This window comes from Symsagittifera roscoffensis, chromosome 5 (assembly GCF_963678635.1).
Source record: "Symsagittifera roscoffensis chromosome 5, txSymRosc1.1, whole genome shotgun sequence".
In the NCBI taxonomy this organism is placed as follows: Eukaryota; Metazoa; Xenacoelomorpha; order Acoela; family Convolutidae; genus Symsagittifera; species Symsagittifera roscoffensis.
In genome coordinates, this window is record NC_087066.1 from 64,430,406 (window position 1) to 64,454,515 (window position 24,110).

Here is a 24,110-nt window from a genome sequence, read left to right on the forward strand (position 1 = left end):
TTGCACAGATCTTGAATCGTATCACCCTGAGAGTTGGAGATTACTCTAAAATAATTCAAATTCAAAAGACAATCAACGGATTGATAATAAAATTCACGTAAAGGAATATTCTTCGGAAAATTATGAAAGAGTTGGTCATGAATAATCAAAACATGGAACATACAATCTGTCAAAGTACAATTGGTTTTTGATGTGGAGCTAACATAAACTCATTAAAGTTTTCAAAAGAATCACAATTGGGTTTAAATGAAAGTGAAAGAAAAACTGAACATTTGCTGAGTTGGGAGTAGAAATTAGGAAAGCAAGTTGCGTCACCGCAAGCCATTTGTTTAAAATGAAAGTGAGATAGAAAAAAAGAATCGAACAGTTACAAAAATCACGTGACAAATTTCAACTCCAGTAAATTGTATGACTGAATTTTAAGCAGTAAAGTGTGACTAAATTTGAAATATGAGCGCGGGATATAACAGTCAAAAATTAACCAATCAATGTGACGAAATTTAATTTAAAAAAACTCTCACTAACAATACTAATCATGTCAGAAAATCAATAGATTTGATTGGTTAGAAGACCTAACTCGGAAAAATCTACAAATACAAGCAGAAAAATCTGATTCTTATTAAGCGCAACACTCCTGTTTTCAACATTTTCACAAAAAAAAACATATCCCAACAAAGGGGAACAATGGAACGAAAAAATGGACCCATCTGTAGTGAAGCACTTCACATCAAAAAATACTGCTGTTCCCAAACCTGAATCATTTTTGCAAAAGTATCGTAGTATCGGACTTATTAAAGATGGCCAAGATTCCAAACTATTCTGGGACTTTGTTGAGACACCTTCTCGTCTTGTTAGAATTTCCATTCCAAAACAAGAGGAAAATTCCGTTCCCAGTGATTGGATTCATTTGAAGGTTTATAGACAGCAAGTTACTGGAATGGTTCTTCATCAGATTTTTCTGTTCTCCAGCTTAGAGATGAGAAGATTGCTTTACCAGCTTCCATCGATTGAAGATGAAGCAGAAAATTATTATAGAAACTTCTACTATCAGAAACACTAATCTGCAATCATCAGAAACCCCAAAAACTGTCTAACAGTTCCATTTCCCTCATCAGCAGAAGACGCTCAAGACTGTGATAAGTTCTGGGAAAGATACGAATCAAAGCGATGAAAATTATGTATCGCGTGCGTCTACTACGACACCGTTGACTACTCGCGAACATATTTCCAGTTCAAATTATTTACGAGACCAACAGAAATCGATTCTTTTTCTAGAAAAGGATGCGTCAGTGTTCGAGTTGATGAGATCAATAAGATGATATCTACTGTAGAATTTCTCATCGCTGAAATGGTGAGGGAGTGTATTAGAGAAAATCATCGGAAAAACGAACATGAATAGATGAACTCTCAATTGAATCTGATTCATTTGTAAGATTGATTTGCTTTTAAAACAGTATGCTTAATATTGGTAAAAATTGTCAAATGTTTATTCAAATCAAATATAAAAAAGAATTAAAGTTTTTCCATTTGAATATTTTTGGAACAAATTTAGTACCGAAAAAATTTCAATTGACCCTCATTGAAGGAAATACTTTACCTAAACAAATCAAATGCGGAGAAAAATATTCAATTTCAAACGGGCGCAGACTTATCATAGTCGATTCAGTTAAAAAGGATAGAAAAAAAAACAATAGAATTAATCTCTTCTTTTTTCAGCACAAATCCAACCATTTCGAGATAAAGCAGAGCATTAACTTTTCAGATAAAGAATATACTGCGTTTTTAAATTTTGTTCATTCTCATACGATTCCCGATTTAGAAATACATTTACTTTTAGAGAATTAATACGAATCTATATATAATCACTCAAAGGAACAAAGAGATTTCAACACAATATCTTCAAAACACGGTTAGAAAAATTTTTTCTTATCAGCTTGTCAGGAAATTGACGACTCGGTCTCATTGGATGAGGTGGATGAAGACTGTGTTTATGGAGGTATCATTGGGATTGGAAACTCCAAATTGGACTACTTTTTGAGTGTTTAAAATACTAAGATTACATGCAGTTCTTCATGATGCGTCAGGATATATGAAGGCGCGTTACGAGAAAAGGCTACTGCTATGCAATACCGTTTCCAGAATTTTTAAATTGTTGCTTTTTCGGGCTTGTGACAGGACTAGTTTACTATTTGTACACTAAAACATTTTAACCTAAAATCTATCGTGAAGTTAAGTTGTAAGGATAAGAGTTCAATCGTTGTTGTGGATGTGGAGTTATTCACAAATGGAGTTGTGAAAGAAATTGGGATTTACAAAAATGGAGCAGCTATTGGTTTGTCATTTCTCCCACCTTATATTATGAGCTTTTTATCCGATAAAGAAAGGAGACAGTGTGCTTGGTTGACAAACAATCTCCACAACATCGAATTGAACTCAGGAGAGATTGCTTATCATCACTTACAGGAAACGTTGGATATAGTGACAAACTCTGATTCGATCAATTTTTTAACGAACCCCAATGGATCAACAAACAACTGTTACGTTCGCTTAATATCAGACTGTGTTGGCTGGAATGCACAGAAAGCACCTGCTAATATCAAAAATTTTTTCAAAAGGTATCGAGAAGTGTAAGCTTTGGAATCAATATTCAACAGAAAATTTTACGATATTGCAGACTACGGTTGTCCAAAAATGATTGATGTTTTGATTGATCCTTCGAAATTGTGCAAATGTGACTCCTACCCGGAAAAACATGCCAAAGTCACCAATCATTGTGCACAAAAAAGCTTTATTTATGGGAACATGGTTACAGAAGCATGTAGAGGATAATTGGTTCAAACTCAATCTTTTTTAATGATTCAAGTTTGTATTTGTTTTGGTCATCATTATTCATTTTTTTCAAAAATTATTTATTTATTTGTGGAATAAAAGACGGATTCAACTAATGCGATCACTGCATCTAAATTGCTTTTTGATGTAACAAAATGGTGAAAGAATTCCTTGGACAATATGTTCTCAGGAATGTTCTCGCTCTTTTTTTGTTCTTTTCGTTTTAAGTTATAGTGATTATAATTCTTGTTTTGACAAGTGTATTTCGAATTTTTCTGGCTATCACATGTGAGGATTCATCTGTTTGGGTAGAAATTTTATCAAGTTGTGTCGGTTACGCTTTACGATCTCCCCGTCCAGGGTAACTTCCACCTTCAAAACTATAATACGAGCGCTGGGGCCACGCGCGTCGTTGTGAAATTAACTACGGCGTAGTCAAGTTAACAACGCTGCGGCGGCGGTTTTAAGATAACAACGGCGGTTCCGGTAATTTTCATCTCAGCGTAGGATTCCCTAATCATTTCAGAATTAAATGTTTTCATTGTTGGTCTAGAAAAATGAAAAATTATTTCAAGTAAGGAAAGAGTTTTCATGGCTTTGGTTGGTCCTAGTGGTTCTTGGAAGAGTGTTTTAATCTACATTATGTTAAAAAATGGAACATTTTCTCCTTTTGGAATAATATTGTTTTTTTTTATCAGTACTATCAACCTCTTTATGATAAAATGCGAGACGAAATTTCAGACCTGGAATTTATCAAATGTATTGACTTTGAACTTATTGAAAACCTCCCGAATGATGGAACAAATTATCTTCTAATTTTCGGCGATTCCAGTGAAGAATTATGTAAACCGTAAGAATTTGACAAGCTGGCAACAACAGGAAGACATAAAAAACTTAATTGTATTTATATCAAACACTATCTATTCCATAAGACACCTACAGGTCGCGATGCAGAGATTCAAAACACTTATCTAGTTTTATTCAAATCTCCTCGAGATGTAAATCAAATTAGTGTTCTGGCTAGCCAGTTAGGATTAGGTAAAGAGTTAGTTAAGTGGTATCTTGAGGCGACAGCTGAAAGCTATGGTCATTTAATGATTGACTTATGTCGAAGAACTTCTGATTCGATAAGATACTGTACAGAGTGTACTTCATTCCCTTCAAAATTTTTTCTACCGAGCAGTAAGGCTCGGATAACAGATATTAATGATAAATCAACAGAACTATTATACTCTGAAGCTTATTCAAGAATTCAACCCGTCTCTCCAAAAAATTGTCCTCCAAATTGTTCCAAAGAACTTCTCAGATTTTTTTGTGTGTGTGCTGTCAATTTGGTCAAGGGAAACTTCGAAAACTTTAAAAAGAAGGACATCAAGAAATTTAGAGGAGTTTTAAATCATTTCAAAAAAGACCTCCAAAAAAGAAAGAAAAATTTTTTTTGGCATCACCTAAAGGGTTACAGCTGAGCAACCTGTTGACTCGTATAACCATTGAAAAATTGAAATCACAATTTAGAAGCCCATAAGTTTGTTCTTATTCCCTTATTTCTATGGGATCAATTTAACCCTCATAAAAAAGCAGGAGAGAGCACATATTCATTTCCAGACGACGGTTTGTTTCAAAACAACACTGAAACCGAATCAGATAAAAAAACAAGTAAAAGAAATTGAGAAGCTTTCAAAGGAAATATTTTCGGGAAAAACTGAAGAGGTGGAGCAAAAACTATTATCATTTATTGGGAGCGATCATAACAAGAAGAAAATTTTAAACGCTCTTTTAATCTCCAGAAATCAAAATTTCAGCAAATTTGACAATAATTGTAGATAATGTTGATACGCAAATAAACGTAGCGACATTCATCAACTCAATACGCGGAAAAAAAGCTCAGATATCTGATTTACACAACGTTATTCTTAAAGCCATCGGTTTAACTACTACATTTGTGAACAACCCACATGTCGAACAACAACAGGGTTCCTGGCTTCCCTACTCTTTCTGAGAAGCTGAAACTGACAAAATTGTACAGAAAAGGTGAGGCATCCTATGGTTCAGTTCATAATTTAGCTCGGTTAGGTAAATTACCAATAAGAAAGGTTAAGTTGTTTTTGGAAGGAAAAAAGTGCTTATACCGAGTTTAAACAAGTGAAAAAAAACATCCTCGTCTTCCGGTTCAATGCAGATATAAAAACGAAATTTGGTGCATGGATTTAGCTCAAGTAGATAAACTTGCTGAACTCAACTCCGGTGTAAAATATCTGATGACAAGAGTTGATTTGTTCTCAAGGTTTGTAAGAGTGGGTACAATGCGAAACAAAAACGCAGAGACCGCAAAAGCTTGCTTTATTAGTCCATGTTCTCAGAAAAATGACCTTACTTTTCCGAAAAAAACTATGGATTGATAGTGGTAAAGAGTTTTTGGCAGATTTTAAAAAGTTTTGCGAAGATGCTGGAATAACAGTATGATAAATTCATACAGAAAAAGGCTCTTTACGCGGAAAGATATATTCAATCCCTCAAAAATATAATGTATAGATATATGGAAGATAAGGATACTTAAGTACGTTCCAGCTATCCCAAACTTTGTCAAAACCCTCAACTCTAGATTAAACACGACTACCGGACTGGCTCCGGAAAAAGTGGAAAACAAACACTTTTTACAGGTTCTTTACTATGGGAAAATCAAAAAGCTTAAAATACAGAAACCTAAATTTGAATTGGGAGACAGTAAGACTAGCATATGATGATTTTTCTTTCCACAAAGGCTACAAGCCTCAGTTTACCGACAGAAGTTACACGGTGGATAAAATAAGTACAGATCGTCCAATCGTAACATATAAAATAAAGTTGTCGGAGAACAAAATTCTGGATGGTCGTTATTACGAGCAAGAGTTGCAAAAAGTGAACATTCGACCTTGAGTAGTTATATCGTAGAGTTGGTCTCTTCAGCCTCGTTCAATGTGTATCCCGATAATTCGCTAGCGTCGTTTACAAACTTTTTACCGGATCAACTTGATTTTGAAGGGGAATGAGAAGTGGCTTTACAAGAAATTTCTTATCCAGCCGTGTATAACAACGTGTGCTATGGAACGTTTTGGTACAGAAACGCAGATGATTGGTCCAAAAGTAAAGTATTTGGGAAATCTTTTTATTACGGAAAAATAAAAGAATTCCATATAGAACCTGGATTCTATTAATCTGTGGACGAAATTTTGATTTCCATGAATTCTGTTTTGAAAAAGGTAACGAAAATCAATCAAAATAATTTGAAATGGGAACTAAACCCAATTTACCGCAAATTACAAATCAAGTTACCAAATCGATCATGCGGAAATTATTTTGCAAGCAGCGATCTACGGACAACCACGGGTTTTGATTCAGACTTCTATGATTATCCTGAATCTCAAAATGCTCCTATCCAATTGATATACAAAGAATTCACTCAGTTTTGGTTTACACGGACATTGTTGAATACTCTGTGCTCGGAGACACTAAAGTTCCAATACTGAGATATTTTCCGTTAGAACAGAAGATTTCAAGAGAAAGTTTATCTGTTACTTAAACGACTAATTACTTTTGCTTTGATAAATTACAATTCCGAAAACTTTTACGTAACTAATTTCACTCAATTAAAATTGAGCTTCGCGCGCACACAGGAGAAAAAATACCTTTCGTCTCGAACAGTTGCACCAGTGTTACGCTACTATTTCGGAAACAGTAATTCAAATTCACTGAAGTCTTTTTATTTCACAAAAAATGGATGCACGGACTTCATTACCATATTTTAGAGGAGTACCACTACAGAGAGGTCGTGGATTGGGAGCGTCGGCTGGGACAGTGGTTCGTACCGCTTTCCTATTTTTGAAAAAAATTTAGTTCTTGCTGCAAAAAGAACTGGAAGAGGTTTATTTGAAACGGGAGCATCGGAAGTGGGTAATGTCATATCAGGAAAAACTAACATAAAAAAGGCGGTAAAACGGAGAGCGAGAGAAACTATTAGGAAACAAATAGGAAACTATTAAAAAAGAAAAAACGGAAACCAGTTAAAATGAAGAAAAAGATTGAAAACAGTCGGACTTATTTTTTCAGAAACATTAAAGAATAAAATGCCATCCTTCCATGAAAGTGCATCTCATTCCTCCTTGGAACTATTTGACAAAATTTCGCTTTTGGAACATGTTCAATGGTCCAATATTCAACAAATTTTTCCTATCAACTCACTGAATGAAGCTAGTATCGAATTCCAACTGGAAACAGATCGAAATATATTCCTGGATCTACAAGAAATTGCTCTAAGTCTCAAATTTTCCGTCCTTAAGGGGAATCGGAAGATAGAAGATGCCGATGATGTGTACCTAGTTAACAATTTTTTACACTCGCTTTTCTTAAATGTTGGAGTCTATTTGAATAATGAACAAGTGCATACCTCAAACGGTCTTTATCCTCATAAAGCATTCCTATCAAACGAGTTATCAGGCACAAAAGAAAGAAAAGAAGCCATAACTATTGGGCAAGGTTACACATATGAAGCAAATCCTAATGATAAAACTGCGCAAGTATTTATTGATCGAAAAACGGAAACTCTTAAAGACGAAATTGAAGTGTACGGTCCACTTGCAGTTGATTTATTCACCTGTGGTAAATTACTTCTTCCAAATGTTAATGTTTGAATAAGACTCATTCGATCACGACCTCAATTTTATCTTTCCACTGATAGTACTTAAGAAATCCAAGTAAAAATTACAGCCGCATCTCTTAGCAGACAGGTAGCTTTCGATGCACACAAACTCCTGGAAATCAAGTCCAAAATACGAAAACAACCAGCTGCTTACAACTACATAGAATCTGTCCCAAAATTATATATTATTCCCAAAGGGCAAAATCAATTCATTCAAGAGAACATTTTCAATAATGGACCAATCCGATACCTGGCAATAGCAATGGAAATTAATGGATCTTTCACTGGACAGAAGAAATAGAACACTTTTAACTATTGGAAATTTGGTCTTCGAGAGGTTAAAATTGTTCGCGGAAATCAGACTGTAATCGAAATGAAGTGTGAAGACAACTTGAGACCATTCGTTGAAACCATGAAAGCGTTGAAACTCACGGATGATGGACCCGGAATTAATCTGAATATCTATGAAAATAATTATGTTTTAGCTTTTGATCTAACTTCTATGCAAGCATCAAATGTTTATTTGTAATACCATGATGTTGTTACATGAAACATGAAACTGGTACTGTCACAAAACATGGATAATGAACAACTTCGAAAAATAATTTTTTCTGTAGGATCTCTTCGCTACCGATTTCTAGGATGCTACCCTGCCAATTTCACCCCAAAAACTCTACCAAGAAATTCCTTTTGTATTATTAATACAGATGTTGCTACAAGTCCTGGGACACATTGGATACTTATTGCGAGAAAAGGTGATCAATTCTATTTTGGAGATTCTTTAGGAAAAAATGTTGACCATTACAAAAATATTCAATTCAATGATCCTTTAACACATCTGATAGATAAAAACAATCAGAAAATGGATTTATGCGGACTCTATTGTATTTATTTTTCCTATACTCTATACTCAAATTGTAAAAATTTTGTTGTTGATGATTATTATATTATGCGTTTTTTTCACAGTACTTGTAATTCACTCTTTTTTACAACTATATTTTACAAACAAGTGAAACGGAAGTTCTTTTTTTAAGTCTGAGCAACCTCAAAAATTAAGCTTCCTTTTGACTCTTTTTGCTTGACTGAATATCCACCTTTTCTCCATTCGATAACAGAAGATGCGATCTATCCAACGTCTCATTCGGGGTGTCAGTTTCCTTTTGAAATGAAGAGTCGAACTTTCTCTTTTTATTTACACGCGGAGAAGTGAAAAGAATAGAGGACATAGCATTCGGAGATGGAGTTTTTTCTTTATTTTTTATATCACTTGTCTCTTTCTCGCTTTCTCTGGGAATCACTCTATCCCAGTCATTTTCTAAATTCGAAATCAACTCAAACTCCTCCTGAGCCATTACAAGTCCTAACTGGTTTTCCGTCATCGTTTGCTCACAGACATCATAATCACAAAAATGATGGCGCACACTTTGTGGAGTTGTTGTAATATCCATATTTTCTCTAACGTTGAGGGATCTTTTTTTAATATTATTCCAATAAAAGTCAACTTCTACTTGCTCATCGTGAATATCCGAATCCACTGTACCGACATAATTATTCTACTCTTTAAAAAGAACCTCCGGAATAGTTGCCACATCACGGACCTGCCATTCTCCTTTCCTTGTTTCGAATGTTTTTACAATCACAACATCTTCTCCATATGATGGAATGTACATGAATACTTTTCTCCAATCACAAACTGTTCTCTTTGATCGACATAATCTAAGAAAAAAAAATTCCAGTTCACATTCTTAATCGTTCAATTTGTGAGAGCGAAAAACTTCTGATCTAATTGCAGGATTCAGCTGAAAAGAGTAGAAAACATTGCCAGCAATTTTTCTAAGTTTTTTTTCGTAATTTTCCGTAAGAGCACGGGTCTGAATATAAAAAACTTCTCGAAAACTACTGGGAATTAAGCGATTTTTATGAAAAAAAAGTGCTCTACCTTCACTGCAAAGCAGTGAAAGCCGGGATTTTTGCGTAAAATAAAAATAAGTAAAAAAATGGGAAAAAATTTCGAAAAATAACTCGCAAGGGTCTATATACAATATATAAGTACTTAATTGAGAAATATAAGTGAAACCGATTTTTTTTGCTCACAGAACAATTTTTGATTTATTATTTGTATTTCTTCTTGCGAGAGTGATAAACATCTTATCTGTTGGCTAGATTTAACTTGGGAGTGTAGTAGACATTGCCAGTAATTTTTCGAAAACTACTGTGAATTAACCGATTTTTATAAAGAAAAAGTGCTCTACTTTCACTGCGAAGCAGTGAAAGCCGGGATTTTTGCGTAGAATAAAAATAAATATAAAAAAATTTGGACTCGCAAGGGTCTATATATATAATATATGAGTATTTAATTGAAAAATAAAAGTGATACAAGAATTTTTTTCACCTCACAAAACAGTTTTTCTTATTTATTATTTGTTTTTCTTCTCATAACCAGACAATGATTGAGTTACAGAACGAAGGGTGGAGTTCAAGTCATTGATAGGAAAAGAAAAAAAGTTCCCTGAACCCTTCAGTGGGGAAAGAAAAGTTTCAACCTTAAATTGCAAAAAATGAAAAGTTAATTGGAGGAAGTCTTACTGAATGAATGACTGAAGTCACTGAAAAATTGAGAGACGGATGAATAAGCAAGAGTATTTGAAGTCTGAGTTAGATATTGGATGTTGGAGGCAGGATCGATTGATAAATTAAGCTGTGTAAGGTAGTAAAAAAATTGTGAGCAAGATAATGAAATAAGAATCCAATTCAAAACGATTATCAACCAATTTTATGAAAAGACTAATAGGGATTTCACTTTATAGGAAAGCAGATTGTCGAAATCTTTAGATAGTACAATTTCAAGGAAAATTCTTTTGGAGAACAGAGTGGGAAAGAAATAGATTATAAATTGCTGGAAATGAATGAATGATTTAATTGATCTAACTTATGGAATGGATTGTCCAGTTTTCAATTATTTTATCGAAGCAGATTTGGAAATTTGAGAACTCAAAGACTCAAGTGATTTGTTTTGGGAAACTTAAGGATGCAAGTTTTATTAAGTATTGCTAGTAAAAGAGTCGCGGAGGAACGTTCAGGAAAAAAAATATCGGGAGTTTTTGATTGATCAAATGTTAGAGATTGAGCCAAAGATAAATCAACAAGATTAGCTGAAGAAATTGAATGGAAATATAATCAAATCAGATCGAACTCAATCAAAAGAAGTGATTGTCAGAGATTCAAACTTTTTGTTTCTAAGTTTTGAGACCGAAATTGTTAGGAACTACGAGAAAAGCAACAATGAGATATATTAAAACTGAACCTGAACTGTGATGTAGATTGATCAAGAAAAACTTCTATTGGTTCATTCGATTGAATTTCTTTCATTGGCTAAATATAAGTTTAGGAAATCAATGAAGCTGAGAATTTTTAATTTCAATAGATTATAGAAAGATGTTTAATCAAGGATAATTAATTTTCAGGGGGCTTAGGGACTTATCTTGGATTGAAAATTTTTAATCGGAAAAATAGATTAAGTTACTTCAGTTCAATTCGCGATAAGCTGATAATCTTCAGCGAGATTCAAATCAATTACAAAAAATTACTTCAAGTGAAAAAGTTAATCTGATAAGAGTTTTTTTTCCTCAGCGATGTCATAGAGTTATCCACTTAATTAACAATTGAAAAAAATTTCCCCAATGATTCCGGTTATGTACCCCCAAAAATTAACGCAAGTGAAAAAATTAATCTGATAAGATCTTTATTACGCCCCCCCCCCCCGAGAAAAAAAAGATTAGGCTAATTGAGTAACATAGTCACGCGACTTTGACAGGTTGACCTCGCTCCGAAAATATACCTGATCTCTTGTTGCTCTATACTACTCAGTCCCATTTGTACCAAAATAACAAATCAATCGCGTTAGTACCAAAAAAAAAACAATTGGCCAAAGCCGACTACTTCAAGCTCTTGTTGTTGTTGTTGTTAGCCCACGCGGGTCGGGTTGGGCTCTTCTGTCTCCAGGTCAAGGAACTTAGCAACCTCTACCGGCCGAAGCCACAGGTCTGCTGGGGTGAGTGGGGAGGGGTTTTGGGAGCGGTTGAAAAGGTGACATGTTGTGTGGGGGGCAAGGGAACAGGTTGGGCAAAGGTGGGAGATGGAGCTGTCGAGGCGGGATAGGTAGGTGTTAAGGAGCCGGCTGTAGCCAGACCGGAGTTGGGAGAGCTTACAGCGCGTGGGAGAGATTTTTCAGAGCGGTCAATCTTTGGGGGAGGGATGCAAATAACTTTAGACGGAGGGGTTTCGGCCAGGAACTTGTTTACAAGGGAGGTATGGTTGTCTTTTAAAATTGGTTTGTAGTAGTTAAAAATAAAAGTGGAGACTTCGTCTCGGTCGTCCAGAACTAGAGGGTGGTTTGCGTAGGCTGAAAAGTCGGTTAAAATTTTCTGGGTGTCTTCTTTGAAGCAGCTTATAATTGAGGGGCGAAGTAGACGGGGAGGAGGGGGATGTGAATGTATAAAATTAATGGGATGGTGGGAACGATAGGTAGAGATAAAAAATTGAGATGACAGAAGGGTATGGTGGTCTTTGACCGTTAGGATTTCAGATTCACTGTGCAGGTGGGCAGTGGAACTCATTAGTTTTGATCCAGTAACAACGCGAAGGGATTGGTTTTGGGCAACCTGCAGGCAATTTATGGAGGTGTTACTTGATGCGTGGGACCATGCGGGGGCTGCATAGTCAAGTATGGGGCGAATTAAAGCTTTAAAAGTTAGGTGGAGGGTTTCTTTGGAGTGACCCCAGGTTGATCCTGCTAATGCCTTCAGGATTCCGATCCTGCGTCTGGCCTTTTCAGCGGATTGTTTGCAGTGAGTGGCAAAACAAAGTGTTGGATCAAATGTCACCCCTAAGATTGTTGGATTTTTGTTTAGGGGTAGCGCCTCGTTATTCAAAAGAACACTAGGTGTTTTATTAAATTCTTTGTTATAAGAGGAGAAAAGTGTAACTGATCCTTTAGAGGACGCGAAACTTAGTTTGCGTGAGGTGAAAAAATCGTAGAGCCTTTTTAGGTAGCTATTGATGGAGTTTGAGGCGATATCAATATTGGAACTGCTTGCGAAGGGGTGGAAATCGTCTGCATACGAAACAAGGTTTACATTATCGGGAGGTGGCGGTGCATCATGCACATAAAAATTGAAGAGTGTGGGTGATAAAACAGAACCTTGGGGTACGCCACAGTGGATTATTCGATGGGGGGATGTGTGTTCACGGAATGAGGTGGCAGCCTGTCGACCATTAAGGTAATTACTTAGCCAGCGGACTAGACTTCTTGGGAGGGGAGTGTCATGAACGAGTTCCACAAGTGAGCGATGACACACCATGTCGAAAGCCTTAGATAAGTCAAGTGTGGCCAGTACCGTACGTTTAGGGGGGCGATTTTGGTTAAAACCGTCTGAAATGTAAAATTCGAGAGTGGAGAGAGCTGTGGTGGTGGAGTGAAAAGGGCGGAAGCCGTGTTGGTGTTTGGCGTTGGGGAGATGTTTGGTAAAGATGGGGTGAACGAGCCTCTCCAGAATTTTAACAGCTGGGCAGAGTAAGGATATAGGTCTGTAAGATGTTGATTGTTTAAGATCCTTATTGGGCTTTGGAAGCGGTGCAATTTTTGAATTTTTCCAAATTTGGGGGATAATGTGTTCGGACAAAGAGATATTAAAAAGGTATGTTAAGTATTGAGTAGCAAGTGGGCCGAGATGTTTAAGATGTATATTACAAAGGCCGTCGGGACCTAGCGCTCGCGATGGTTTGCTGTCTGCAATGGCTTGTTTAGTATTTTCAGGGGTAAAAATTGGGCTGTCTGACAGCGGTAGTTTGACAATTTTTCTTCTCGTTATACGAAGGAGTTTGTCAGAGACGTGGGGTCTGGCATTTGTGAATTGTTTGTTAAAAGAGCTGGTAATATCACGAGGTGAGTGTATGGGTTTAGAACCAAAAGTAATGGGGTGTCTTCCTGCCACGGGCTTAGATCCATTTAAGGAGCGTACCACTTTCCAGAACTTTCTGGCACCAGTGCGGTAGTCGCAAGTCCGGAGGAATTCTCGCCATTTATTTTCTTTGTCCTTTGCTGTCTGTTTCATGAGTCTACAGTTCAGTTGGGATATGACTTCTGGGGGGAGATTTTGTTGTCGGCTTAAATCTCTTTCGGCGGCAAGGGCAGTGGACTCGGGGGAAAGAGAGGGAGTGAAGTGGCGAATACGGCCAGCGGGGATGTGGTGGCGTGCTGCCCTGAGCACCAGGTCCCTCAAGAATTTCTCTCCGGCGGCAACTCCGGAAGGTGGAACTGCTGAAAAGAAACCCTCCTCAATTTCCTCTGTGAATTTGATCCAATCTGCTTTTAAAAAATTTTTAAAAGTCCTTTTAGGTGAAAAATTTATAAAATCATCCAAGGGTAGTTCTAGAAGAATGGGTAGGTGATCTGATCCTAGAGATTTAATTGGGGTCCATGATGTGGAGAGTAAGAGCGATTGGGATGCGAGGGAAATATCTGGTGACGAGAGTTGGTTTTCTGAGTTAAAAGGGACTCTGGTTTGTGTGTCATCATTTAATGGTGCAAAGGTGGATTCGGTTATTTCATTGCTAAGTACAGAGCCGCGTTGATCTTCCTCGATGTTGGAGTTCCATAGTTGTGAATGTGCGTTGGCATCCCCGAGTACTAAGGCGTCCCCAGGTTCAAGTAGTTCGGCAAGGGACGCAGAGTAACCAGGGGGACAGCTCGAGCGAGGGGGGATGTAGAAATTATAAATACGAAGCTTGGATGAACTGGCTACCACTGATATGCCCATAGCCTCTAGTGTTCCATCGTTGTTAATATTTATTTCTTCGTATTGTATCGACTCATGTATGGCTATGAGAAGACCGCCCCCTTCTTTTTCTCGATCTTTTCTAATTAAAGTGTAGTGTGAGCCAAGTGAGGGGTTTCGAGATTTCTTTCTTAATTTAGTTTCTTGGAAGACAGCAATATGAATTTGATTTTGAGATAAGAAAGCAGCAATTTCGGGTGCTTTTCCGGAGATACCGTTGCAATTAAATTGAAGGATTTTTAAAAGGCCTTTGGCGGGGTGTGGTGAACTATTTACATTATTAATAGCAGTATGATTAAAATGGTTGTTTGAACTTGAGTTATTTACACTATTTACACGATTACGATTTGCGCGATTTTGGGAGGAGGAATTATTATTCGAGGAGGTGGGAAGGGTGGGAGGGGGAGGGGGGTTAGGGAGGTGGGGTTGGGGGGCGGTTAGGGAAGTTGAACAAGTTTGGGAGTTGGGGGTGGTCAAGTTAGAGGACCTGGTGCCTGGGGGAGGTAAAATGTAGGTAGAGGTACAGGTAGGGCAATAGTAGTCAGGGTGGTGTTGGTTAAGGTGGGTAAGACCACTACATTTAAGGTGAATGTAACCACAGATGTGGCACCAGACACTGGGCTGGGTGCGTTTGATGCGGAAAGAGCAAGGGGAGCAAAAGTAAGGCCCTGGACCAGGGTTTGGATTAATGCCGGAGCGGAGTAGTAGTATAAGGATGAGCAGACGGAGCAGCCTGGCCGGCTTCAGACGCTCCGTAACCGAAAACCCGGAGACTTCTGAGCTTCTCCCGACCCAATGGGAGGGGGGCTTGACGCCATTTGCATCTTGGTGGGGCCCAAGATGTCGGATCCACCACTGGAAGGCGGCGTCGTCTGGATCCACTTCAAGCTCTTGGTTTAAGGTCGCCGATGGGCGGGCTACGCGCGCGTCGCCTCTTTGCGGCGATACCCGGCTCTTATTTTCGTATAGAGTCCTACGCTCTTTTTGGCAAGCTCGCAACACGTTGGAGCGACTGCGGCGGTCACTATTCTACTGTTTAATTTTGTTTGAATAGTAGAAAACTAATGTAATAACTCGTTGGCTCACATTTCGACCAATCAGAAATCGAGTTGGCAATTTTGGTACAAATGGGACCGATTTTTCATTTCGGTACAAATGAACGTTGATACAAATGGGACTTCACCTACTCAGTGCACCTATCAGTACAATATACAAATTGCACTAAAGCCATTAACTGTTTTGAAATTCTATGATATCCACCAGACAGTTTTCAAATATCTAAGGCGTCAGTGTGAATCCCATCCTCACGAAAATTTTTCTTGGGATAGAACAAAGATCAAAATTTTCTTCTTCAGCTTATAAGTCACCACACGCTCCTTATTGCGAACTCGGAGTCCTCTAACTGAACTGGTGATTTCGTGTTCTTCCAATACACTTGTTTTTCATTTTTGAGATTTCATCGTAGCAATGTGTCTTCGAACCTTGTCCAACTGTTCCTGTACATCGAAATTTTTCTTTGAAGAGTCCTGGTGTACGCTGATGGCATCCATTATGAGCAGTACAACATTTCCGCAGGATCAAGTTGCTGTCTGAAGAAGTGGCTTCATAACATGGTACAATCTGAAGCATACATTTTTTATCTGAGGTCGTACTACTTCAAGAAATTCAGCACTAATTGGAGCATACTGAGTATTCATACAGTATTCGTTGACAGACTACTAGAACCAATAATTGTTTTGAAGTTCTTTGATCTCGAATGATTTTCGGTTTCAAATAATCGGTTACTTCTTGTTGAAAATCAACAACACCAAAATTTTGGTTGTTCAGCGTTTTTCCATAAGACCTAAGAGTGCCTGGAGCCGATGGTATTAGATATATCTACATATGTTTTTCATTTTGTCCTTGTTATTTTTCTAATTCAGAACGATAGAACTAAGGGACGCGAATTGAACCATTTCTCTAAACAAGCTGATCCCGGACGCGATTCGCTTGCCTAATCTTTTAGTAATGGATTCTCTTTAATGATCATAACTAAAAGTTAAATATGCAGTCTGTACATAAACTAATTACTCTTGTAAAATTCTATGATGTCCACGAGAGAGTTTTCAAATATCGAAGGCGTCAGTGTGATTACAATCCTCATGATTTTTTCGGGTTAGAACTAGGGTAAATTTTCTTCTTCAGCTTATAGATTTATACACGCTCATTTTTAGGACCGAGGAATCCTGTTTGTTATGATGATCTCGTGTTTTTCGAATAAACTTGTTTCGATATTTTCGAGACATAACCGTAGCAGCAAAATGGCTTCAATTGTAGTCCAATTGCTTCTGTACACCGGAACTGCTCTTAGAGTACCGATGTGAGCTGATGAAATGCATGTTGTTCAGTACCACATTTCCTCGGGACGAAGTTGAGTTGATGTCTTAAAAATGGCTTCAAAACATGGTACAATCTGAAGCTCTCCAGTTCCACAATTGTTTCACCTTTGATTAAACTTTGTCAAGATCTTCGCCACATTATTATTAAGACTATTTCCTTCACTTTGATTTAATGACATCGACTGCCACTGAAAAAGAGGATATGTTGAAATAGTGTTGAGAAACAAAGTACAAAAAAATTAGGAAATGAGTAATTTTTATCCTATCTCACTCAGTAAAAAGTAAGATCAAAAATTATACAACGAAGACACTAACAGTAAATAGTTGGGGACGTTAATGGGATTGTGCCATCATTCGCAATCATCATCACTATCGGTCTAGATGTGGTAGCTTCTAAGATGTCGATGGTTGAATTGTTGCCAATTTAAAGTAATTTATCCGAATTGTTGTAAGATTTGTCTATGATGTTTTTCTGGGATGGAATTAGTAGTCAATCCTCGTAGAATTTCATCCAGTAGTTTTTAAATCCTCCTTAATTTCTTCCATAAGTATCAGGTGACTAAATATCAATATCCCGACATATCATGGTTGTATCAAAGAAAATTTGAAAGGATGTGATTCACCCATTCTGTGGACATTTATGTGGACATCATGACTGTGAATCATTAATGAATTCTCCGTAGGACCATCACTGGCGATGGTAGGAACTAGATTCATGTTTCAAATCATAAAGCAAGAATTTTTTGACGATCCGAATTGGTTTTAGCCTAATTGTTGTGATTAAATTATTAAATAGAAATGAATGTTAATAAAGTTGAACTTTCCGAAGTACAAGAAATCAAAGAAGCTATCAACTCGAAACCCAAGAAGTGGATATTCCTGACACGATAAAGAAACTACTGAACCTCATTGAATTTCAAATGCTAGAAGAGAAGCAATATAGCACAGTGTCAAAATTAATCGATAATGCGAACAATATTCACGAGTTCTCCAATCGAGTTGTAGAGTTGTTCTCCAATCGAGTTGTAGAGTTGAAATATTCACGGAAGCTGTGCTTGATGTTCGTCAAATTAGAATATGGACCAAACCCTCTATCCGATGTTCTGCAATTGTTAAGAAACCATCTGAAAATCAATCTCATTGAGTCAAACATTGCAGCCTGTCATCGCTTCAGTAGTAACCCCAAATCATCTATTATTGTTTATTTTGTTTTCCACGCGGACCGGAATACTATCTGGAGGAGAAAATCATGGCTGAAGTCAGTATGAACTTCACGGAACTTGCAACTCATTGTTGAGGGATGCCTTGGACCACGTGATAGACAGAAAAAGGTGGAAGCAAGTCGTTTAGGAGTTCACGTGTACACCAAGAAACAAAATATTTACGCTCGAGATCCAGTTAACGCTTCTAATGATGCGGTGCAAATAAAATCTCGGCATGAAATGAACTCGTTTGTGCCAAAAGCTGTCCACGAAGAACTACCTCACCGTCCAACTGTTGAGAAAAAAAGACAATGGATATCAGAATGCAATGGATATCAGAAACTGGGCGGACTGTCTAGAGACACCAAAACCTCCACTGATGCAGCGTAAGCCAGGCACTACAATCTTTTAGTAGATCGAAAAGAAAGTATGCAATGTCTCTCATTGATAAAGATCAGCAGAAAGAGCTAACAGAGAGCGTCATCAAAGGATTGGTACCTGCAGTCATCAACGCTCTACAACCAGCAGAAAGAGTAGCTCGAGACCGCTCTCCAACCAATGACAATCCCTTAAATCGAAATGGTGCTCCGTTTAATAAAAAAAAAGGATCAGAATGATAGTTGTCCTGGTGCTACAGTATCAAACATGCATGTGAACATTAGATCGTTTTCGAAACACTTTGAAGATTTTAGAGGCGCTAATACACTGTCTACAGTCTTCTCCTCATGTTATTTGTCTGTCTGAGACATGGCTTAAAATGGATGAAGATACATCAGTTTTTCTGGTGAAAGGTTATAGGGAATTTAAGACTGGAACCCTTGATAATTAATGCCTGGATAAAGATAGTTGTATATAGGAAGGGAAAATTTAGAGCTATAAGCAGGGCAATCAGGGTCGTAGGAAAAGAAAAAGAGGAGGAGGGTAAAGCAAGATGGGAGGTGGGGAATTCAATAATCGTAAATAAATAATTTTTTTTGTTTTAAAAGGCTCTCAAATTTTACACTGTCACACTTCCTTAGTTTAAAATGCTTGATTGGAGGTGAAATGGTAAAATGCCTGATTGGAGCTCCGGAAAAGGGGGTTCGAATTCCAGTCGGACTTCTTCTTTTTTGTTTAATTGTTTATATATTATTAGTATAATAATTAGTATTATGATTGAAATTAATAACTACTTTCAAAACAATTATTGTTTAAAGCTTCTCTTGATCGGGGTAGACTTAGAGCAGATCAGCTGATCTCGTTATTTACCCTTTTCAAGTCGCTATATCTATTGCTGTAATTTGTTTATTTAGCTATATCAATTTATCTTGGCTTGAATGAATTTATTCTTCTTCTTTAAAATTAAGTTCAGCCAAGTTTTCCTTTCAAATTCATTAAACATTTTTGTTCAGTTCTATATTTTAAAACAAGCCTGTAATCAAGTCATATCAACTCTAACTCAGTTATATCTCAGAGAAAGAAACAACGGGTTGCGTTTTAATAATTGAGACGTTCATTTTTTCCTGCTAATCGATCACAATCAGTTAAAGGATGTGAAAACTAGGGATGGGATCAGGGAAAAAGATTGCTGACAGTAGGGATAGGGTTGAAATTCATCTTTTAGTGTTAGAGGTACGCTAGAAGTGGGCTTAGATAGTCAGTGATAGGATTAGTTAGTAGTAGGGAAAGGGATAGGGCTAAGGCTAATGACCAGCTTCTCTTGGGGGGGGGGGGGGGGGTTGGGGGTTGGGGGTGTTGTTGAAAAAGCGGCTCATGACCTCCACCACCTGCTACTCGCTCATACTTTTTCACTGGGTATGATCGTAGAATGATCTTTGATGAGCATAGAATCTGCTTTTTGATTGAAATGGATAATTCTGTTAGGTGTCAACGTTCGAAATGGAGATACTTATTTACTTATATGTGTCCTGATTTAGTTTTTTTTCTGGAGAAAGTTACGTTCAAAAACTTGATCAAGATCATAATTGGTTTTTCGTTTTTTAACTTTTTAAATTATTTTTAAAGTCATTCTTCTGCAAAAAAGGATGCAAACTTTCATTCACAACAGTGCAAATAAGCTAAAAATTGTGATTGACTCTTTGTTTCAAAAATGTTTTTTTTTTAGATTAACCTGCGGAATAAAAATTACATATTGGCCCAGTATTATTCAATTAGATTAGTTGTATGAACAATGTGTTGGGATGAAAAGATTCTCGTTATTTAAACAGCTTCAACGTGATGTAATTTTCCCTTCAAAATACACCAGTGTAAAAATTCAAGGTCAATTGTTTGTTGTTCGGTTTTATTGAGTTCATTGACGCTTTGTCAATCGTCTGTTGGTTGTTTTTGACTTCGTTAGCGCACTGAGATTTTTTTATGTTGAATAGAGTTTGTGGAAACTGTCTCGAGTTGAGCAATTATAATTGTTTGGTCATACGAAAAAACATAAATATGAAAGATGGGTCTCGTGGTTTGTGAAAACACAATTAAACAAACGCACATGCTGTTTCCGAAAATTTTCCGATTTTTCTCTAGATATCTATCTAAAATTTAGGGACCTAGCCTAGCTTTTACACAACCATTGTTAGAAATTTGATTTTCAGATACTCCTCCACAGAGTCCCAGGTTGGACCAAGAGAACAGGCCTCATCTTCCTCCTCTCTCGGGACAGCAACAGAACTCCTCACATGCCAGTCGAATACATGCATCTTCACACTCTGCTCCGGCTGTGACGTCACGAGTCACCATCTCAGTAATGAACAAAGTCATCTCAGACGCTATGACATCATGGGCCAGCAGCAATGGAAGCAGCGTGATTACAGGTGAGACATACTCACATACAGCTTGAATTGTATTTGGAATGTTTATGAAGTTAGCATAGTTAGTTTGTGGTCATGCTAGATGATTTTATCTTGCAATATCTTACATCAAATTGTCAAATTGTTGCACGATAATGAATATCGGTTGAAAATTACATAAAATTGAAAGTGAAAACAGCTCACGCACCCCACTATTTTGTCATACACCAAGTAACTCAACGAAATAAACATTATCAGGCTGTTCCCCTTCTACGTCGGTTTGACAAGACGAAAGCCAAATGTAAACGAAAATTCCTTAGTTTTCTCTATCTCTCAAACATAATCGATCTATTCAATTCAATCATGAGCAAATTCCGATGGCTTTTCATTTGGTTCGGGACCCGTCTACACTTTCGAATCCTTAAATTTCTTTTCAAAGAGTCAACAATTTTTTTTTGGAAAAATGAACTGCAATGTCGTTTTGCGATTCCTTTCCTCCTAGATATATGTTCGGGCTGTCAATAATTGAATCAATTTGGGGTTCAAATAGTTTTTAGGACTTGAAAATTGGTCAAAGAATACACATATTTCAGGTGGGCTTAGTGGATCATCGGGTGGTGGGGACCAGAATGGTGAGCATCATCAGCAGGACTCTTGTCCACTCCATCACAAAGTCATCATCACCTCCCTCGCCAGACTCACCAAGCAGTCTTCTGCCGCACATTTCAATATGCACCAGGTCATTCAAATCAGCAACTGCTTTCGAATCAAGAATAGCAGATTGCTGTGCAATTAGCACACAAAATTTTGACCCCCAATTTAGTCTTTCGAAGAAATAAAACAGAAGTCGAAGGTTTTAATTTTTTTTGTGAGAGGTATGAAAACAGGCAAAGGGAGATGAAGAGATGTTGAAAATAATTGGAGAATTGACGCCAATTAAATTGAAGCGAGGGCTTTATGTAGCCAATGGGTAAGATCCCTTAAACTTTGTATAGACAAATATCTTGTTAATATATTTATTCCACTTTTTTTAAAACAATTTCTCAACACTTCGCTAATTTTGGAGATTTCACCTTCTCGAACTTTTACTCTTGTTTAGCTAAACAAGAGGCTGACTTTTATATATCGGGGTCTACAATTGACCTTTTGGTTCTTGCGTAGATTTTAATTGACTCAAAGTTTAAAAATGAGGTTTATGGGGATGAAATTTTGGTCCCTAATTGGTCAAAATATATTGCACATTAATTCCTGTTAAATTCTCATCAACTTTTGACATCTCTTTTTTTGTGTGATGTCAACCAAAATTGGAAAAACCGGCTTAAGTTTCCAATTTCATTTGTTATTTTGCGGATAATTTAAAACAACGCTGTATTCTGTATCTTGAGCTCGAAGTTTTTGGCAACTTGGCTGCAGGTGGAGTATCATAGCTCGCTATTAAATTTTGTGTCTCGATGAACTTTTAAACAAAATGACGGTTGTTAAATGTCATTGAACGAAATAAAGACACTTATTTAAGCCGTGGTTGGTGTTTTTTTGATGTTCGAAAGTAGAATAATATTCAAAAAAAAATGAATTGAAATGAAAAAGAAGTGAATTTTTCAATGATACTTTTCTATTTGTCCGTAGCCTCTCTTCCGACCATTATGCATGAACGCTATAAATTCTCTGGCAATCGAGTATTTAATGTTACCGATGTTCCATAAAATGACCTTCTGATTGATTGTTCTTTTCTGTTTATAGGTGCTGTCCAAGTATGCGTCAGTGTGTAGTGAGAAAGGCATTTGTAGTCTGGAACAGTCGCAGCTGCAGATGGTGATGAATCTGTTGGAAGCCAGGGGACTCATACAACTCAGCTTACCCGCCGCCCGCAACAACGCCGGCGCTGGAGGACACTGCGACTTCAGAAAAATGAAGGTACGAAGACAGTATATGAGAAAATTGGTAAATTAAATGAATAAATTCTCCGATCACATTTTTGCCACAGATTTTTTTTTATAACAATCTAATGTTAAGAGATCTACAAAGCTGTACTGATGATTGCAGTTGGTCGCAGAAAATCGAAAGTCTGTCTTAATTTTTGTTGCTAGGCGTCAAGTCGTCGGACGAAGGTGAAATATTCGTATCAATTAAGGAAAGTTCGGGTTTCTAGAAAACTGGAAGGCTTCGGGGCTGATGACATGTTGTTGGCCTTCCTGTAATCATTTTTCAATAAATTGTTCGCAGTGGAATTTATTGTCAAAATTTTTTCTAAATAGGATAATTTTTACGCTTCGATTAGCAAGCGTTATCAAATGGGGTATAGACTATTTTTTCGGGTTAACAACTAGTTTTACAAAATTAGTTGAATCACTTGACAGCAGTTGAAATGCTGCGCACATGCTCATTTTCATGAAATTTCAAATTTAACTACTGGGTGCAATGTTTGTTACTTGGAACTTTTTCAGAAATAATTTTTTTGTCGGCTTCATAGATTTCGTTCCAACTTTTGTCAGCTTCTTTTTTCAATTTTATCGTTGGAACGTATTTTTGCTATTTCTTGAGGGTCATTCTGTTTTAATCCTGTTGTATCGCAAGTGGTGCGAAGCTCAGCTTCGCCTCTGTGTCGAAAATATTCCCTTTTTGTCGAAAAATTTTTTCCGTAAAAACATGTTAATAATGCCTACATTTTTACAGCTTGCTGGATGTACAGTCTACGTGCTGGATCTTTAGACTAAGTGTTTGTATAAAATATTCATTATATTTGATTTTAAAAAGCAGATTACCAGCTTTTTCTAATTGGGGCAGTTGCATTAAAAAATCGAAAAAGCCGTGTATTTTATATTTTCGATGGGATAAATGTTGGAAAGAGTGTTAAAAAAATCAATTGAAAACAAGATGAAACCATTCCGTATTGTATCAAAAACAGTTTTTTCGCGCGAATCGGCAGTTGAAAATCCAGCCCTTCATTCGGACATCTGTTTGCAGGAAAATGGTAGATTTCATTTAAATAATTCGATAAACTTTGGAAATTAATGAAAATTTAATGTTTCTTAATTTTGTAAACAGGGAACTCGTCATTTCTCCTGCACACAAATTTTTACAAATCTGTAAGAAATTGAGCTTGTTTTTCATAAAACGTCAAGAATTTTTGTGCAGCTGACCTCATAGTGTAGACTTGAAACGCCTGCTGGATCGTTTAATTCGTTTCTTGTCTTCTTTTCTGTACATTTATAACGCTCGAACGCAAGTTCCACTATCGATCAGCAAAAATATACAGGTCACGAAAAACCTGATCGACTTTTAATTTTGAAACAAATTGAATTTACTTTTCAGATTTCCCAGCGGAATGAAAATTTAACGTATTGATCCAGTTTCTCAAATTGGGTTTTTTAATCAAAAAAGCACAAGTCATAAATTATTCGTGAAATTGTTTT

General features: G+C 36.9%; 1 protein-coding gene across 1 annotated transcript in view; it reads left to right on the plus strand.

Moving 5' to 3' along the window:
* Window positions 1-24,110, plus strand: part of LOC134846359 (uncharacterized) — a 54,032-nt gene that overhangs the window by 28,823 nt on the left and 1,099 nt on the right. Inside the window, exons 5-7 of the mRNA XM_063863678.1 lie at window positions 20,503-20,721; window positions 21,291-21,436; window positions 22,438-22,611. Coding sequence (XP_063719748.1) covers window positions 20,503-20,721; window positions 21,291-21,436; window positions 22,438-22,611 — 539 coding nt within the window. The remainder of the gene's footprint in view (window positions 1-20,502; window positions 20,722-21,290; window positions 21,437-22,437; window positions 22,612-24,110) is intronic.